Below are 20838 nucleotides of genomic sequence, written 5' to 3'. Positions count from 1 at the left end.
ATGGTGACCATGACAGCTATCATTGAGTGATGTAAAAGTTTAATGCCATTTGGGGAAGGATGTCTGCCGTCCTTACCCAGCCTGGCCTTAGGTGTGTCTCTAGGGCCATAATAACATGGTTGATTCTTAAATGCCCTCTGAAGTGGCTCAGCAAGTTACTCAGTTCAAGGGCAAGTAGGGATGAGCAACAAGTGCTGGCCCAGCCAGCAACGCCCGCATCTCATGAACAGATAAATGTAAGAAATTGCAGAGATATATATTCTCTGCTTTGTGAGTTTCTGCTAGGATGGCTGTTAATGGGGTTAGATGGAGAAGGGTGGGAGGACGTTTGCGTAAGAGATAAACCTGGGCATGGATGTGTTGGGACAATTCTTTGGAGGTTGGGCCTCTTTTCTTTCTTAAAGTGAGAAGGCAGAGAGGTGGTCCAAGAGAGATATTTAAAATGTGAAAGATTTTGATGGAGTGGATACGAAGAGACAATGGGTGGAAACTCTGGTCCGACGCCAAAATCACGGAGGGCATCAATTTCAAGGCAAATTGCAATTCTCCGTCGCCTCGACACTGGTGTCAATGCATTCCGGAATGCACGTACAGTAAACTCCGTTGGCACATCATGAGAGGGGCCGACCCGGTATTCTCTGGGGCCTCCGCGATTCTCCTCCTCCGATGCGCTAAATTCCCAACAGCGAGGTTCACTTGTGCTTTTAATAAGCCCGAAACAGGTGTTGTGGCTGCTGAGGGAGGGAGAGGGGACACGGAAAGTGCCCAACATTCCCATAGTGTGTTGACAGTTGTGCCGTTGGCCGGGGTGCTTCTGCCAGGGCTGGGGGGAGTAGCGGGGAGTGGCCAGGAGGTGGGTTGTGGGATCAGGGCACGGAGCACCATTGCCGCGGCCTGCAAGGCAGCCATGCAGCTGTGCATGCTACTGACTGCCCACTGTGAACTTTGGGCCACCGGTTGTACGGGTGCCCCCCCCAAGGGCACTCCCCTAGGTACCCTCTGGCCCCAGCCGGCCCACCAGTGGAATGGGCGCGCTCCAGCACAACCAGTGCCATCTTGTTGGCTGGGATGAGTGTGTGTGGGGAATGTAATGTGTATGTGCGGCTGCAGCTTGTCAGCCTCCCGAGTGTCAATCACGGACCCAACGAATCCCACATCGTTTTTCATTGGCATCAATTGCGTTCCACGTGGCGTCGATGCTAGCCCCTCCACAGCCATTGAATCGGTCCAGGTTCGGCGCCAGTTTTGCTGTGGTGGAAGTCCACGAATCCCAGCCCGGCATCAACACTTCGTCTCAGGAACGGAGAATCCAGCCCATTGTTTTTGCTTGTATAGAATAGCAAAAGAGGACATCAGTGGAAGCCAGTCACCATGAAATTGAATAGGGAATTCAGAAGAAAATTCATTTCAGGGAGTAGTTGAGCCTCCAGATGCATTGAGGGGATACAAGATGAGGGAGTTGCAAAAAGAGGGTTTGCTCATATAGTTAGATGAGGAAGCATAGAAGGAATATCAAATGGAGTTTATATGCTGGCATTGACTGATTGGGCTGAATGGCTTGTTTCTGTGATGTATTTTCCAACTGGTTCTGTGAGGTAAATGCTTCATAATATTTTGTGAGGCTGTAAATGTCAGTTTCAGTTTTGCTTCTAGTGAAATGAAACCTAATGATAGTACTTCATCTGATAAGGAAATTGTGTGGAGCCCGCAAACCATCGTTGTCTGGGTAGCTTTGGGAGCTTCACAAATCTCTTACAGTGGAATTGCTACAAACATGTTTTGCCAATCAGGTTGAGAAACTATGGTTCCACATGCTAGCCCCCTGAGGGTAGTTGTATTGTGACCCTCTGTGAAAGGTTTTGTAACACTGACCTCAGGTGAAACACACAATTGGCAATTCAGCCAAGGGAAAAGCTAGGGCGCTATTCTTGTTCAAAGGAATGAATCTCTTTGAGCCCTATTATCTTGAAAAATTACTGAAAGTTTGTAAGTAAGAAGGTCTGGTCATGAACATGCAGCCCACTTGTAGCCACTAAAACCCTTGTCTAGTCACATGCGGTGGGCAACACTGACAACTTCTTTGATCATGGAGATGGAGACAGGTATCTAGTTGAGTGTAATTCTCTCTTATGAATGCCCTTATGGTGTTGAAAAATGAAATGAAAATGGCTTATTGTCACGAGTAGGCTTCAATGAAGTTACTGTGAAAAGCCCCTAGTCGCCACATTCCGGCGCATGTCCGGGGAGGCTGGTACGGGAATCGAACCGTGCTGCTGGCCTGCTTGGTCTGCTTTAAAAGCCAGCGATTTAGCCTAGTGAGCTAAACCAGCAGCATAGTGGTCATGTTACTGCACTAGTAATCGAGAAGACATGACGATTTACTCAGACTGTGGGTTCAAGTCCCACTTTGGCAACAGGGAAATTAAAATTCAGCTAATTTAAAAAGCCTGGAATTAAATTGCTAGTGTCAGCATTGGTGACCATTAAACTGCTGGATTGCTGTGTACTCCCAATTGATTCATTATTATTCCTTTATGGAATAAAATCTGCTGTCCTTATCTGGTCTGGCCGACAGTCCCACAACAATATAGGTGAGTCTTAACTGCCCCCTAAAATGGGCCAGCATGGAGCTGTATTCAATGCGGCAGATTACCACTTTCTTAGGAAAACTTGGCTTTGGGAAATAAACTTGGAGAAGGAAACATTTTGTGTCCATATGACCCTTCTGTAGAACTGAAGAGAGTAGAAATATATATGTATTATATAGCTGGAGAGGGAGATGGGGCAGGGATAGAGGGTCAGGGATAGATCGGAGTGAAGGAAGTGCTAATGGTGACAGAAAGGTAAGATAGCAGAATATGTTAACCGGAGAACAATGGTCAGTGCTCAGTGGGAGCAGAACTGAAAAACGAGGGACCCTATGGAGGAGGGATGGCAAATTGGGGCAAACCAAAAAACAAAAAAACAAAAGCAGGGGGTCGCAATGGAGTGGAAAGTTCACAGTCTAAGTCGTTGAACTCAGTATTGAGTCCAGAAGGCTGTAATGTGCCAAATCGGATGGTGAGGTGCTGTTCCTCCAGTTTGCGCTGGGCTTCACTAGAACATTGCAGTCGGTCAAGGACAGACATGTGGCCATGAGAGCTGGACTGCGAGCTGAAATGGAAAGTGACTGAAAGGTTGGGGTCATGCCAGGCGGAGCGAAGATGTTACGCAAAGCGGTCACCCAGTCTTCCCAATGTAGACCGTATTGGGAGCAGCGAATGCAGTCAACCAAGTTGAAGGAGGTGCAAGTGAAACGCTGCTTAATCTGAAAGGAGTGTTTGAGGCCTTGGATAGTGAGGAGGGAGGAGGTAAAGGGGCAGGTGTTACATCTTCTGCGATTGCAGGGGAAGACACCATGGAAAGGGGGGTGCGGGGTTGGGAGCAATGGATTAATGTATTAGGATGTCACAGAAGGAGTGGTCCCTGTGGAATGTTGACAGGGGCGATGGGGGCGTGGGTAAGGTTGAAGGGAGGATGTGTTTACTGGTGGCATTATGCTGGATTGGGAGAAATGGCTGGGGGATGATCCTTTGAATGTGGAGGCTGCCGGGGTGAAAGGTTTATTTCAGATTTTCAGCGCTGCAGTATTTTGGGCAATAAATGCTGGTCTTCAAAACAATGCGCAAATCTGATGAATGAATAAAATGAATGCACAGGAACTTTTTTCAAATTCATTTACGGGATGTGGGCGTCGCTGGTTAGGCCAGCATCTATTGTCCATCCCTAGTTGCCCTCCAGGAGGGTGATGAGTAACTTGGAGGGAAACCTCCAGGTGGTGGGGCTCCCCCAGGTATCTGCTGCTCTTGTCCTTCTGGATGGTAGAGGTCGTGGGTTTGGAAGGTGCTGTCTAAGGAACCTTGGTGAGTTACTGCAGTGCATCTTGTAGATGGTACACACGGCTGCCCCTGTGCGTCGGTGGTGGTGTTTGAATGTTTGTGGAAGGGGGCGCAATCAAGCGGGCTGCTTTCTGGATGGTGTCAAGCTTCTTTAGTGTTGTTGGAGCTGCATTCATCCAGGCAAGTGGAGAAAATTCCATTACACTCCTGACTTGTGGCTTGTGTACAGGTTTTTGCCGGGTGCGGGGGTGGAGTGGGGGGGGAGGGGGGTTGGCGTCAGGAATTGAGTTACTCGCCGTAGGCTTCCTAGCCTTCGATCTTCCCTGGTAGCCACAGTATTAATATGGCTAGTCCAGTTCAGTTTCCGATCAATGGTAACCCCCCAGGATGTTGATTGTGGGGGATTCAGCGATGGTAATGCCATTGAATGTCAAGGGGTGATGGTTAGATCCTCTCTTGCAGGAGATAGTCATTGCCTGGCACTTGAGTGGCGCAAATGTAACTTGACATTTGTCTGCCCAACCCTGGATATTGTCCAGCTCTTTCTGCATTTGGACATGGACTGCTTCATTGTCTGAGGATTCGCGAACGGTGCCGACAATCACTTTGCGAACAAACCCCATTTCTAACCTTATGCTGGAAGGAGGTCATTGATGGAGCAGCTGAAGATTGTTGGGCCTAGGACACTACCGAGGAACTCCTGCAGTGATGTCCTGGAGTTGAGATGATTGACCTCCAACCAACACAACCATCTTCCTTTGTGCCAGGTACCCTCAATAACATGCCCTAACTAGCGACACTGAATTTTACCCTCCCTCACCCCAACACCATGGAGACTCATAACTGCTTCTCTAATGTTGACTCACCTTCCTTAGGAATAGCGCCCCACAGTGGTGGGGAAGAGTTACACTGGCGGGAGTGTAACTCGCTTAGTGACTACAGCCAGGCAGGTTGGAAAGTTAAAGCTAAACTCATATAATGAATGCAACAATGGTTTATTTGATTGACTCTTGGAATGAGAGGGTAGTCCGAGGAGGAGGGTTTGATGGGAATGGCCCTCATATTAAAAGGATGAGTGGTGATCGCATTGAATCGCATAAAAGTCTTAAATGACAGAGCAGATGCTGAGGGACTGCATCTCCTGGAGAATTAGGGACCATAGGCAGGATAAAGGGAGTCGGCCATTTGGGACTGAGCTGAGGAGACTTCTCCACTCAAATGTTTGTGCATCTTTGCCATTTTCTGGTTCAGGGAAATGTGGGTCATAGAACATACAGTGCAGAAGGAGGCCATTCGGCCCATCGAGTCTGCACCGACCACTTAAGCCCTCACTTCCACCCTATCCCTGTAACCCAATAACCCCTCCTAACCTTTTTTTTGGTCACTAAGGGCAATCTATCATGGCCAATCCATCTAACCTGCATGTCTTTGGACTGTGGGAGGAAACCGGAGGAAACCCACGCAGACACGGGGAGAATATACCCCACACAGACAGTGACCCAGAGGGGAATCGAACCTGGGACCCTGGCTCTGTGAAGCCACAGTGCTATCCACTTGTGCTACCGTGCTGCTGGATCAGTCATTGAGTTGATAGGGCTTTGAGTACTAAGAGATTGGACTTGATTGGATTGGATTGGTTCATTGTCACGTGTACCGAGGTACAGTGAAAAGTATTTTTCTGTGAGCAGTTCAAACAGATCATTTAGTACATGAAAATAAAATAAAATAAAATTAGATACATAATAGGGCAACACAAGGTACACAATGTAAATACATCGACACCGGCATCGGGTGAAGCACACAGGAGTGTAGGGTTAATCAGTTCAGTCCATAAGAGGGTCGTTTAGGAGCCTGGTAAAGGCAGGGAAGAAGCTGTTTTTGAATCTGTTCGAGCGTGTTTCCAGACTTCTGTATCTCCTGCCCAGTGGAAGAAGTTGGAAGAGTGAGTAAGCCGGGTGGGAGGGGTCTTTGATTATGGGAAAAAGAGGGAAAAGTGGAGTTGGGGTAGAAGATTAGCCATGATTTTATTAAATGAGAGAGCAGGTATTGTGTATTAATGTTTGTTTTCAATTGGAACAAGGTCACATTAAAAGTTTGATCATGTGATGTACTGATGACGCCGTTGGTAGTTTGGGTTAACAGTCAGTATACACTAGTGTCGATGCGACATCACCTTCCCAATAAAGCTCTTGTTTGTTTTGTACCTTCATGGTCTGCAAGCTTCTCTTTCGAAATAACACCGTGGGGCCGGCACAGTGGTTAGCACTGCTGCCTCACTACTCCAGGGTCCTGGGTTCAATTCCGACCTCAGGTGGCTCCGACCTCACTGGTCTGTGTGGAGTCTTCACTTTCTCCCCGTGTCTGCATGGGTTTCCTCCGGGTGCTCCGGTTTCCTACCACAGTCCACTGTGCAGGTTAGATGGATTGACCATGCTAAATTGCCCCTTTGTGTCCAAAAGGTTAAGTTGGGTTACGGGGATGGGGTGGGAGCATGGGCTTAAGTGGGGTTCTCTACCAAGGGCCGGTGCCGGCTCGATGGGCCGAATGGCCTCCTTCTGCACTGTAAATGCTATGATTCTATGAAGACCGGTGGCAAGGAGGTCGGAATTCACACTGCAAACACTCGAAAAAGAACAGCAGAAATCCGGTGGAGCAAGAAAAATTAACCATCTATGTGGCAGACATCCAAAAAAGATGGCAAAATGGGTGCCAAATAATAGCAGCAACCATCGAAGGAACCGAAGTTCAAAGAACGATTTCAGTGCAAACAGCATCAAAAGGGAGATTGCCACATGCTTTGCTGGAATATTTTGGTAGAGTGCTCCCTCTACTGTGAGATGCAAGAAAAGTAACAAATTAGTTGAGAGCAGGCAAAAGGATCAGGCTGAGCTCAGGACTACCTGGTTTGAAAGAAAAAGAAGGAAGATAGTGCTAAAAACCTCATGGCACATTTGTGTTTTGCACGTCCCTCCCACAGTAAAAATGGCCGGAGTCTTTGGCACCATGGGACCGTTTGATTGAAGGCACCAGGCGCTGGAACTCAGACACTGAAAGTTTTGAATGCTTTCTCCAGGTGAACATTTCAGTGGATATAGTCGTCCCTGTCATTAAATGCAGACGTGCATATAATGAGATACAGACAGGCGGCTAATGAACACAGAGAACAGGACATAACCAATCAGCAGGCAGAACACTTGGGGGTGGTTTCCCACTATAAAAGGCACGAGGCACTCACACTCCGCCTCTTTCCACTGGGGACATCTACAGAGTGAGTCAGGTGCATATATCACATGACACCTACAGCACGTGGCTAAGAGCTAGTCTGGTCCAGTCAGACAGAGTAATCACACTTAGGTTAGCAGAGAGTCGAACTCACAGAGAACTGAGCTAACTGTGGGAGAGGTTCAATAAATCAGACTGAACTAACTTCAAGGTCTGGAGTATCTTTGGGTTATAGCTGCATCCAGTTGCAGCCCGTATTATCTCAGTGTCCTGAACACGACAGTCCCGACCTTCCACAGCACGATAGGGGGTGTGGGTAGAGTTTACTTTCAACCTACAAAGTCTGGTGCAGTCAGAAAAAAACAGGCTCGAAAAGCTACGGTGAAATAGTGGAGACATCACAGGGCCACCTCTCACCAAAACCCTTGGTCATTGCCGAGAGGGTCAGGTTCCACAAACACAGCCAGCAAAAAGGTGAATCAAACACACAATTCGCAGCTACTTCAACATAATTAGCTGAATACCGTGAATTTGGAGCTGAGTTGAACGACACCATTGGAGACAGACTTGTGTGTGGGCTAAGAAGCAAAGCTGCCCAGAAAAAGGCTAACAGAGAGCAATTCAGATCTGTGGAAGGCTTTAGAAGTCACAATCTCTCCATGGCACTAACAGCTGAGGAAGGGTAGCAATTAAACTCGAGCACTAAAATCCATAAAATATTGGCTGGAACATGAACACGAACACGGGTTCGAAATTGCTAATGATTGCTGGAGTAAAGATGCAAAATGCAAGAATTGTGGTGAAAAGGGGCAAATCGAACTTGTGTTGGAGAAAGAAACAACAAGTTTCAAACAAGAATTATGAAAGGCAAGAACTAAATACATCAAATGAAAAATCGAGCAGAGTGAAAAGTATCCATGTGATACAAAAAAGGTGCGAAATAGGAGCAGAGTCACAGTCAGATGCCAAACATTTGTTGAATGTACTGGCCACTGTAGGCGCAACAAACCGTCACTGGGTCACTGGATGGACAACCAGGTAAAATGGAGTGAAAATGGAGTTGGACACTGGTACAGCCATTTCATTGATACCAGAAACTGTTCACCAAGAGAAGCTAAGACATATCACCTTGAAACACTCAATATAACACTCAAAGCCTATAGCTGAGAAGTGGTTCAATAAAAGGACGGTTGAGAGGTAAATGTGCAGCTAAACAGACAGACAGCACATCGTTAAGGGTTACTATCCAGCCCAAATGGGGAGAACCTTGCCAGAGTGACACAGTAGCACAGTGGTTAGCACTGCTGCTTCACAGCACCAGATCTGGGTTCGATTCCTTGGGTGACTCTGTGGAGTTTGCAAGTTCTCCCCGTGTCTGCGTGGGTTTCCTCCGGGTGCTCCGGTTTCCTCCCACAGTCCAAAGTTGTGCAGGTTAGGTGGATTGGCCATGATGAATTTCCCCTTGGTGCCCAAAGGTTAGTTGGGGTTATGGGGATAAGGCTGGGGCATCAGCCTAGGTGGGGATGCTCTTTCAGACAGTTAGTGCCGACTCGAATGGTTTCTTTCTGTACAGTAGGGATTGTTTAGAATTCGATGAAGCTGAACTGGGCCAAGGTAAATCTCATGGCAAAGTCCAAAGCAGGTTTATCAAAGATTTTAAAGAAACATGCCGTTGTCCCTAATGGAAAGCTGGGGAGCACAAAAGAGATCTCAGTCATAGAGTCATAGATGTTTACAGCATGGAAACCGGCCCTTCGGCCCAGCTTGTCCATGCTGCCCTGTTTCTGTAAAGCTAAAGATTAAGGATGAAAGCCAAGCAAGATGCTGAAAAGCTAGGTCAATGTCGTATGGCATCAGAGAGCCTGGTTAAGATGGGGCTCCTCAAACCCATTAATGTAACTGATTGGGCCACACCAATAGTGTCCATCTTGAAGAAAGATGGTTCGGTATGCACATGTGGTGATTTTAAAGTCACCATCAATCCGGTGCTGTCTACAGAGCACTACCCTCTATCTTTAATTGATTAGTTATTCACTGGGTTGGCTGGAGACCAGCATTTCAGTAAAGTTGACCTTTGTTAGACTTACCTCCAGATAAATGTGGATCCAAATTCACAACAATATATTTGACCATCCTGGCACAAAAGGGGCTATTCAGATACAAAAGCCTTCACTTCAGTCATCGCCTGCATCATTCCAATGTGACATGGATAAAATTCTCAGTGGACTAGATGGAATCCAGTGCTCCTTAGATAAAATTGTAGTCACTGGAAAGAGCGAACAACATCTTCAAAATTTAGATGCCACATTCCAGAGGCTGGAAGTTTGTGGATTACGAGTACGAAAGGATAAATGTGAATTCTCCAAATCTTCTACAGAACACCTGGGGCAGGTCACAGATGCAGAGGGAACTGCACAAGTCGTCTTCAAAAGTTAACTGAGGCACCAGCACCTCAAAACGTAAATCAACTTTGTTCGTTTTTGGGCTTATTAAACTATTGCGGAAAGTTTGTCCCCAATTCAGCAACTATTCTCAAACCTTTACACAACACGTTGTGTTAAAACAGGAAATGGAATTGGTTGAGTCAGTTGGAGATAGCCGTCATGCAGCTAAAGAGGCATCATTCAAGTCAAAAGTCCTGACTCACTGGGATCCGAAGTTACCTTTGCAACTTCCTTGTGACACATTGCCTTATGGGGCGGGAGCCGTGGTTTGTCACATAATGCCCAATGGGGAAGAGAAAACTACAGCGTTTGTATCAAGATCCTTCAACAAAGCACAAATGAGCTATGCACAGATAGAGAAGGAAGCTTTAAGCATCATCTGCAGGATCGAACATCTTTGCCAATACCCATATAGATGGAAATTTACTTCGCAAACAGATCTTCGACCACTGGCAACGAAACTGGGACCACACATCGGTATTCCATCTCTGGCAGCGAGCTGGACGCAGAAGTGGGCATTAAATTGTCAACCCACGCCGTACGAGAAAATATCGTAAATCAAAATCTCCATGGGAACATTGATGGACATTCCAAATTAGCTTTACCTGACAAGTGGACAACACATTGTTCGGATGGTAACATTTTCTATTTCGTAGAAGTCTATCACAGTAATGGCAGGGCGAGTTAAGAAGCAGACCAGAAATGATTCACTTCTGTCAGAAGTTATGGACGTGGGACTTCATGGCAAGACCAGGGAAGTAAACTATCTGTTCAGACTGGCTGTCTCCTCTGGGGAGTGAGGGTCATCATTCCGCCATTGTCAACGTGTCCTAAACCCACTTCAAGAAGGTCATTGTGGGACAGTAAGGATGAAGGAGATAGCCAGAAGCTGTTTTTGGTGACCAGGACTCAAGCAAAATTAAGGAGAAGGCGGGGATGTGTTGGCCGTGTGCAGTAGTTTGAAACCTGCTGCCACTAGCGCCATTAAACCAATGGGAATGGCCAGAAGGGCCACTGTAAAGAGTTTGTATCGATTATGCCAGCCCATGTTCCTGGTGGCAGTCGACGCGCACTCAAAATGGCCTGAAGTCACCATTATGAAGATTCAGTCCTCAGAGAGAACGATAGAAAGACTGGGTGAGATTTCTTTGCAAGATTAGGGTACCCTGAACAAAGTGTTAGCGATAATGGGCCACAGTTCATCTCACAGGAATTCAAGGATTATTGAAAGGAGAACGGAATCCAACACATCCGACCCACTCCTTACCTTGAAAGATTTGCTCAAACAATGAAGCATTCATTGCAAGTGACTCGTGAACAAGGATCATTATCAATGTGACTCAGCCAATTCCTGATGACATACAGGAATACAACACATTTGACAACCCAAAGTTCTCCAGCTTCACTCATGATAAAATGTCAGTTATGTTAAGCGTCTGATTAGCTGAAGCTGCCGAAGGCCAGGGAAATTGTTGACAGGAAACAGAAAAGTCAGGTTTTGTGACTTGAGAACAGGGCTAAATGCCGTGTTTTTAAGAAAGGTCGGGAGGTATTGGCAAGGAACTACACCACCAGTGAGAAGTGCATACCTACCATCGTCTTGGCACAGGGAGGACCGGTGGAGAAGACACATTGATCAACTTTCAGCAACTAGAATTAGTTTGCCAAGAGACAGAGTCAACCGAGAGTCCACAACAAACTGTGCAAAGTCCTAGACATTCCTGGGATCCTGACAATATCAGAAGCAACTGTGGAAGACAGTACCCCAGTTGAGGACACTTTAACACTGAGTCAAACAGTAAACACGACATCAACTCCAGCTGGCCAACAATGGGCGATATATAAATGCAACTAAAAACACCAGAGGTTGCAGTGGACATGAAAAAGCAGACGCCCGATGTTCACCTACAACCACACAGAAATCAACGTCCTCCGAAACATCTAACTTATTGACTGCTGCGTTTGTTATTGTAAATTTTGATTGTTGACGTTATATTGTGTTTCATTGCAGGAAACTCTGCTGCAAAGGGGGAGGAAAGTGTTGTGTATTCATGGTTGTTCGTAGTTTAAACAAGGCCCTTTAAGAGTTCGATCATGTGACATACTGATTGCATCATCAGCAGTTTGAGAAAGCTAACTGTCAGTCTCTCGTTGCCTGTGTGACAACAACTTCCCAATAAAGCTCTTGCTTGTTTCGTGATTTGCAAGCGCCTCTTCTAAAATACCACAGCAGGCTTGAGAGACTTTGAGGCTTACCCTTGCTGCCATTTCTTATGTTCTTATTTGGCAACACACCTGAAGGAAGAATGAGTTAGGCTAAGAACTTTTCTGCAAAAAAAAACCTTTTGTTCCAGAAACCAATCCAGAGACAAGACAACTCTGTTACAGACTTGTAGATGTACACATCAACTGTGGAGAACTGCAGTCTGCTGGTTCTGTGTAGGGTCACTAGCCTCCTGATTTGTCCGGGAATCTCCAGTGCACTATCCCAAGCAATTTCAGGGTAGGAAAATCAATTGGACCTTCAAAAATACACTGCTTTCTAACTATCCTCTTTGAATGTTTTTCTTTTTAGTTATGAAAATAAAATATTCACATTGCTGTTTCCCTGGGTGAGCAGGTTGGAGGTGGGAGATCATGTGACAAAACCTGCAGGATTATGCCCAACCAGAGTGGACAACTCACTTTGTGAGCCAAATTGCTCTCTGGACAGGGCCCCCTGGGAAGAATTGTCCACGAGGCACAAGAGACTTGAACAATATGTGAGGCCTGGATAGAGTCGAAGTAGAGAGGATGTTTCCACTTGCAGGAAAAAGTAGAAGCAGAGGCCACAATCTCAGACTAAAGGGACGATCCTTTAAAACAGAGATGAGGAGGAATTTCTTCAGCCAGGTGATGGTGAATCTGTGGAACTCTTTGCCGCAGAAGGGTGTGGAGGCCAAATCACTGAGTTTCTTTAAGACAGACTTAGCTGGGTTCTTGATTAATAAGGGGATCAGGGGTTATTGGCAGAAGGCAGGAGAATGGGAATGGGAAACATATTAGCCATGATTGAATGGCGGAGCAGACCCAATGGGCCGAGTGGCCTAATTCTGCTCCTATGCCTTATGGTCTCAGTCAATCTTGTTCTCTACCTTGGGTTTCTATTTGCTACACATGTTAACTGTGGTCAGGGTGGCAGATGGTCTACCACGATTGACACTGGAAAGATGGTCGATCCTGATTTATGTTGGGAGGAACACAGGACAACTACTGAGGGCAAATCTCCTCCATCCTCCGCACCCTCAACCTCACAATCTCCCTCTCATGATCCCTCCCTTGCTCAGCTTCTGATCTTGACCATGCATTGGTCCCCAGGGGATAAGGAGGTGGTAGATCAGAATGGTTTCTCCACCTGATTATCCATGTACCTGCCGTAAACACTGAGTGGGAAATAGGGCAAAGTTCAAAGCTAGGATGGTGTCAACTCTCTGCATGAGGTCTCCACATGAGCTTTCTTTACTTATTCACAGGATGTGCATCGCTGGCAAGGCCAGCATTTATTGCCCATTCCTAATTGCTCTTGAGAACATGCTAGTGGGCCGCCAGCCCATGAGACAGTGAAGGAACGGCGATATATTTCCAAGTCAGGATGGTGAGTGACTTGGAGGGGAACCTGCAGTCGGTGGTATTCCCAAGTATCTGCTGCCCTTGTCGTTTCAGATGGTAGAGGTGACAGGTTTGGAAGGTGCTATTGAGTGACTTTGCAAGGGAGGTGGGCACTCAAAGGGAATGATAGTCTCAATAGTGGAGCGTTTTGTAAACCAGCATCTCTGAGCCTCCGAAATGTCCTGATACTTCAGCACACCAGGCATTTAATTCTAAAAACACTATTAATTCTCGCCTCCAGCGACAGCGCGGTACCAACCTTAAGGACCCGATAGGCCTCTTCAAAGACTGCCTTTTTGTCTGGGCACAGGCAGATGACGCAGTTTGAGCTGAAAAAAGTACAAGCAAAGATATTTGATCAAAACTTCAAGATCCTGAGGGGGTCTTGACAGGGTGGATGTGGAGAGGATGTTTCCTCTTGTGGGAGAATCCAGAACTAGGGGACATTGTTTAAAAATAAGGGGTTGCTCAGTTAAGACAGAGATGAGGAGAATTCTTCCTCTTAGAGGATTGTGAGTCTTTGGAACTCTCTTCCTCAAAAGGCAATGGAAGCTGAGTTTCAATATTTCAAAGGTAGAGATAGATAGATCCTTGATAAGCCAGGGGGTAAAAGGTTATTGGAGGTAAGCGGGAGGCGACAAATAGATCAGCCGTGACCTTATTGAATGATGAAGCAGGCTTTCTGGGCCAAGTGGTCTGTTCCTGCTCCTAATTCATATGTTCATATGTTTGCCTCTGTAATGGCTCATCAGATCAAGGGGAGGCCATTCAGCCCCTCGAACCTGTTCTGCCATCCGAATAATATATGGCTGATTTGTATCATGACTCACTTTACCTGCCTTAGCTTCTATCCATAGATGCCCAGACTCAATAACAATCTATTGATCTCAGTTTTCATAGAATCATAGAATTCACAGTGCAGAAGGAGGCCATTCGGCCCATCGAGTTTGCACCGGCCCTTGGAAATAGCACCCTACTCTAGCCCACGCCTCCACCCTATCCCCATAACCCAGTAACCCCACATAACCTTTTTGGACACTAAGGGCAATTTAGCCTGGCCAATCCACCTAACCCGCACATTTCTGGACTGCGGGAGGAAACCAGAGCACCCGGAGGAAACCCACGCAGACACGGGGAGAACGTGCAGACGCCGCACAGACAGTGACCCAAGCTGGGAATCAAACCTGGGACACTGATGCGGTGAAGCAACAGTGCTAACCACTGTGCTACCGTGCCGCCCATGTCCTCAATCATCAATCTGAAAAACTCAATGGAATACAAGCTAAGTTTATGTAAGCTCTCCGCCCAAAATACATGAGTAATAGGAGCAGGAATAGTCCATGCAGCCTCAATACAATCATGTCTATTCTGCTATCTAAACTCCACTTTCCCATCCTATCCCCTATCCCTTTATTCCCTAAGAGTCCAAAAATACATCAATCTCAGTTTTGAGTTGACCCACTGACTGAGATTCCACACCTCTCCACTCCTTCTGATGTGGCGAGGAGCTGTCAGTCATACCAAAAATGTTTATAAACATTGTGGTTAGCATCAAAGCAGGGTAATGGAGATGCATTCAAGCATGAAGGGAAAGACAGATAAACTATCCACCAGGCACTTGTCTCTGGACCAATAAAACTGTCAATCACTGGCTTGTGCAATGTACTGCTGTGTGAAATTGACTGGGAGGTTTGCATTTCAAAGGCTGCCAGGGGATTTGAATCCCTTTCAATTGTCCTTGTGAGGAAGCCTCTGACACTTGTAACAGCTGCTATTCTAAACACAAGTCTGAGGCAGCAGATGTAAGGGAAGGGTAAGCTAAAATGCAGTGTTTTTTCACTGTACTGCCTGGACTGCTCTTCCGCTTTCAGGCAGGGTGACTGATGGGAGTCCCTGATGGGATGGTTGATGAAATGAAATGAAAATCGTTCATTGTCACAAGTAGGCTTTAAATGAAGCTACTGTGAAAAGCCCCTAGCCGCCACATTCTGCCGCCTGTTTGGGGAGGCTGGTACGGGAATTCAACCATGCTGCTGGCCTGCCTTGGTCTGCTTTCAAAGCCAGTGATTTAGCTCTGTGCTAAACCAGCCCCTTATGTGGGATCTGATGGGGGGGTTGAAGGAGGCTGGTGGGGGAGGGGGACTAGCCACCGTCGTGCATGCTGTGGGGGGGGGGGGGGGGGGGATCATTTATATCCATGTTGTATTGGAGGATGCCCTTATTGTCAGTGAGGGGGGACAATATTTGCATTGGCGGGCGGAGAAGTGGCTTTCTGATGGACTTTGTGTCGGGGGGGGGGGGGATGGAATCTCAGTTAGCACTGATCCCCTTGACCCATCTCGGGGTCACTGTGTCAGGGCCAAGCTTAGAAAACTTGCACTATTGCCCGCCCAGAGGATTTGCCTGCTGCAGAGGATGGTCCATAGTGGGTGGGTGGGGAGTTGGGCTGGCAGCCTGTAAATCAAATGGAAGTGGAGGAAAATCACTGATGTGTTTCCTCCAGCCGTGCGAGGTGGTTAGCTCGCTGAGGCCGACGCGGTAGATCGGAGCATCACAGGCGCCAAACCTGTTTTGGGGGAATACTCCATTCTCCACCCAATCGGGAATCCCGATCACGGCTTCGGGCAACGGTGAATCCACCCCCTGGTTTTTTATTCTTTCCACTAAGGGAAATAACCTCACATTTCTCCCCATTTTTATTACAGCCTCGCTGTGTCCTCCTCACAGGTTGATGTCTCACCCAGCGTTGTACCATCAGCAAACTTTGGCAAGTCATTAATGTAGTTTCAACACTCCACTAGGCAGTCTGCTAATTTGAATGCTTCTTTTATCCTTATTCCCAACTTTCTGTTCATTAGCCAATTCTCTCTCCACGCTAACAGATTACCCCAACTCCATGAGCCCTCGTCTTGTCCAAGAGCCATCATGCACAACATTGCAGAATGCTTTTAGAGAATCCAAATATGCCACATCCACGAGAATAGAATAGAATCCCTGCAGTGCAGAAGGAAGCCATTTGGCCCATCGAGTCTGCACCGACACTTTGCAAGACCACCCTACCTCGGCCCAATCCACTGTCCTGTTCCTGCAACTCCACCCTAAGGGGCAGTTCAGCATAACCAATCCACCAAACCTGCATTTCTTTGGACTGTGGGAGGAAACCGGAGCACCCGGAGGAAACCCGCGCAAACACGGGGAGACCGTGCAGTCTCCGCAAAGAGTCACCCGAGATCGGAGTCGATCCCGAGTCCCTGGTGCTGTGAGGCTGCCGTGCTAACCACTGTGCACCGTGCTGCCCTAGCTACACTGTTAGTTACATCCTCAAAAAACATGAATAGTTTTGTAAAGCACAAATTCCCTTTCATAAAATCATGTTGACTCTGCCTGACCAGATTATGATTATCTAAGTTCCATCACACCTCCATAGCAATGGATTCTGGCATTTTCCCAGTGACTGATGTCAGGCGAACTGGCCTTTAGCTCACCGTTTTATTCTCTCCCTCCTTTATTGAATAGCAAGGTTATATTTACTATGTTCGGCCTCTCGCCCCCTCGTATCCTTATGGTGAACCTGTGCTGCACCAGCTCTAAGGAGACCATGGCCAGAGATTAACTGAGTCTGCCGGAGTGAGAATGATGGCGAGTGGGGACGGTGGGAGAATTGTGCGGGAATATCTGCATCAAAGCATCGGGAAAGCTGACCCAAATTAAGTAGGGGGCAGAGAGGCACAAAGTGGCATGGATAGGATGTCAATTCGGCTCATTAATGTGTGACTTGACACCAATTATCCCTGAGCCCACAGGATTCAGTGGTGGCTCAGGGAGTTAATCGGACTTAGGTGGGTCACTCAATCTCCCGAAGGCCGGCTTGGCTCTCCTCTGGCCTCCACCCCCACCCCATCTATCCAGTGTATACCTCCCCACCACCCCAGTCCCACCCGCACTAACCTGTCTCCACCAATCCCTGGTGACGTCCTTGGAGCAATTCCAGTGGCGGCCACAGCTTTTGGTGGCGCTGCTGGTAATGGGAAGCTGCTGGCCTCTGATTTGTCTGCAGCTCTCCCAGGCGGCAGGATTTCCCCGGGCGTTTGAAATCCCATTGGGAGTCGGTTAAGGCAACTTAATTGAGTTGGTCCACCCTGTCTCCTGGGCGAAATACAGGGTTCCCATTGGTCCTCCAGCTGGTAAGTGGGTGGGGGATAGTCCTTGTCACCTGAACAAAATTCCGCCCTGGTCTTTCCTGAGGTGTGTTCTCCAGAGCTGAATGTAACATTTCTCCAAGGTACGAATCAACTGTAATTACTCAATGTAAAGATCCCATTGGACTGGAGGGAATTGCTTTCCTCCAATGAGCATTGGGACATGAAGTGCCAAGATTGAATTTGGTTGTGACGCCTCTTGCAGTGGAATACTTGCCCGCACTTATGGCCTAGGCATATCCATGATGGTCACCAGGTGGAAGTTAGAGGAGATGCTGCCCATGATTGGTAAAACCATCAAAAGTAACAGTCAGTGCCCTGAGAGAATTGGCCAAAGTAATCATCAGTCAAGATTTTTTTAAACAACATCAAACAAATCAGCAGGATTTTTCCTTGACTTACATAAGAACATCAAATTTGTTGCTCTGAATCCCAGCAGCTCCCAGCATTTCAATGTATCCCTGGATAAATTCTATGTTTGCTTCCTTGTAACTAAACTTCTCCTGATGATATAAGATGTACTTTCGTGAGACTTCGATCTGGAGCAGAAACAGAGGGGAGTAAGGAAACAGGCTCGAATTCACAGCATGAGTTAGATACAGAGTGAAGCTCCCTCTACGCTGTCCCCATCAAACACTCCCAGGGCAGGTACAGCATGGGGTTAGATACAGAGTAAAGCTCCCTCTACACTGTCCCCATCAAACACTCCCAGGACAGGTACAACACGGGGTTAGATACAGAGTAAAGCTCCCTCTACACCAGGGGTGGGCAAACTTTTCCGTGCAAGGGCCACATTCAGAAATTCACAATTCACAAAGGGCCGCATAGTATATTAAGTAAAATAATTACTTCACCCGGTTATGATTCTGGGCGCCTCATATAGAACATAGAACAGTACAGCACAGAACAGGCCCTTCGGCCCTCGACGTTGTGCCGAGCAATGATCACCCTACTCAAGTCAACGTATCCACCCTATACCAGTAAGTAACCCAATAGCCCCCCCCCCCATTAACCTTAAAAAAAAATTTAAAAAAAAAAAAAAAAATTTAAAAAAAAAAAATTTTTTTTTTTTTTTTAATGACTTGGTGGGCCGCAGAAATACCTTTGGCGGGCCGCATGCGGCCCGCGGGCCATAGTTTGCCCACCCCTGCTCTACACTATCCCCATCAAACACTCCCAGGACAGGGACAGCACAGGGTTAGATACAGAGTAAAGCTCCCTCTACACTGTCCCCATCAAACACTCCCAGGACAGGTACAGCACAGGGTTAGATACAGAGTAAAGCTCCCTCTACACTGTCCCCATCAAACACTCCCAGGACAGGTACATCATGGAGACGGCAGCAAAGATGATGGTCCAGTGGTAATGTCACTGGAGCAGTAATCCCGAGATCCAGGCTAATGGGAACATCGGTTCAAAACCCACCATGGCTACTGGTGGAATTTGGGTTCTGTTAATAAACCTGGAATTGAAATCTGGTCTAGTACTGGTGGCCACAAAGATATCATTGATTGGTGTAAAAATCTGGTTCACTAAAGTCCTTCAGGGAAGGAAACCTGTCATCCTTACCCAGTCAATTGTGTGACTACAGATCTGAGCATTGTCAGGAGTGAAAGAGGATTAGAGGGGGACTGATCACTCTGGACACAGCAGTGACCTATGATGAGGCAGCAGGACATACTTGGCCAACCCAAAAACAAAATAATGCCATGGGTAGAGATACCGGACAGTGGGTCGGTGAACACTGTTATTGTTTTCTACACTCTACGTTTGGTTGGTGGGTGAAGGGATTTCTTCAGTCGGCTGGTAAATGAAGGCATGGCAGAGCACCTCACTGATCTCAAGACCGGGTTCAGGTGATGGTGGTATCCACAGTCAAATAAATTAATATTCCTGATTACTTTGTCTCACAAATAAAGAATGGTACCAGAGAGTGACTCCAGAAGTGAATTACGACACAAACGTTCACAAAATATGGAGAATAAATTCAAAGAAGTATTTACCCTAGGGTCTAGCCGAGAGGACAACAATTACAACATGAATACTTCTCCCATTGCCTTACCAGCTCGTCTGTCATGTCCACTCCAGTTACATGACCACTGGGCCCCACCAGTTTGCTCAGGATATAGCTGTCTCGACCAGAACCACTTCCCAGATCCAACACATTGCATCCTTCCAATCCCTCTGGGACTACGAGCCCACATCCAAAATATCTGGAAAACAATTGGAAAAATGAATAGGGGGCGGAGAGAAAGGGAGCGAATGATTGATAAAGGCAGGACGGAAACAGTGAGATTAAGAGAGAGACGCACACGCACGCACACACACAAAGAAACAGACAGAAACAGAGTGGAAGACAGAAAAAGGAAGAGAGAAAGAGATAGAGACAGAGGAAAAAGAGACAGCCAGGATTTTGTTCCCGTGTTTGTCGCAAATGATGGTGTGGGCGCAAAATAAAGAATCTCGCAGGCGAGATCTGGCGACACAATAATCCCCACCCCCTGCCAATGACGTCACACCCAGGAAAGTCGGGAACCTCATGTAAATACATTACCATGTCATTAACGGGCTACCCCGCTGAATTGTTCCTCCACATTTGGATTTCTCACATCACGTCAACGGGGTTTACAACAGGTCTGCAGCAAAGTGAACCAGGTGAAGAGACCAGGCTGGGGGGCCCACGGGTATGTGCAGCTTCCAGGGGGAGAGGGACATGCCTGGGTAATACCTTGGCTGTATTCTGGCACTGCTTCGTGGTACACTGTCATGGGGCAGTCCCGGGGGTAGTGCCAAGGAGCATTGCCAGGGTACTGTCGGGCAGGGCTTCTTCTGGGGAGGTCCATGGGGTGGAAGTTCCTCTTGGGAATGGTGGGCATTGGTTGGTTCTTTGTTTTTAGTTTTAGTGCTGGGGCTCGGAATCCGGGCACCCTTTAAAAACAGTGCCCCGATCTCTGGAAAGCTGACGTTGCCAGAGTGGTGAGCTCTTTCAATTCCCCTCACAATAAATAATGACATTCTATTCGCTTTCCTAATTACTTGCTGTAGCTGTATACTAGTCTTTTGAGACTCATGCACTAGGATACCCAGATCGCTCTACACCTCAGAACTTTGCAATCTCTCACCACTTCGAGAATATGCTTTTTTATCCCTTAAGCAAAAATAGACAATTTGCAATTTCCCACATGATATTCCATGTGCCAGATCTTTGCCCACTCACTTAACCTTTCAATATTTCTTTGTAGCCTCCTAACGTCCTCTTCACAACTTACTTTTGTTGTGTTTGGTGTTCGATGTCTTGCAAGGAATCCACAAAATAGTTTGTTACTTGTCCAAACCAGGATCTTTATTAAATCACACGTGGTAAGATAGCAATCTGTTACAGAGCAAGTTATCATGGAGTTTCTTTGTACTCCCCTGGAACTACCCCTATGCACAACTCTCCTCATG

At 47.0% G+C, this 20838-nt stretch overlaps 1 protein-coding gene across 1 annotated transcript in view; it reads right to left on the bottom strand.

Annotated features, from left to right (window-relative positions):
* zgc:153372 (uncharacterized protein LOC767695 homolog) overlaps window positions 1-20838 on the bottom strand; it is a 57138-nt gene that overhangs the window by 25455 nt on the left and 10845 nt on the right. Inside the window, exons 3-5 of the mRNA XM_038801373.1 lie at window positions 19454-19604; window positions 17794-17930; window positions 13452-13521 (exon numbers count right to left, since the gene is read on the bottom strand). Coding sequence (XP_038657301.1) covers window positions 13452-13521; window positions 17794-17930; window positions 19454-19604 — 358 coding nt within the window. The remainder of the gene's footprint in view (window positions 1-13451; window positions 13522-17793; window positions 17931-19453; window positions 19605-20838) is intronic.

The sequence above is a fragment of the Scyliorhinus canicula genome, chromosome 7, assembly GCF_902713615.1.
Source record: "Scyliorhinus canicula chromosome 7, sScyCan1.1, whole genome shotgun sequence".
NCBI lineage: Eukaryota > Metazoa > Chordata > Chondrichthyes > Carcharhiniformes > Scyliorhinidae > Scyliorhinus > Scyliorhinus canicula.
Note: the sequence above shows the minus strand (reverse complement) of the source record. Positions and strands in the feature narration are given on the sequence as shown.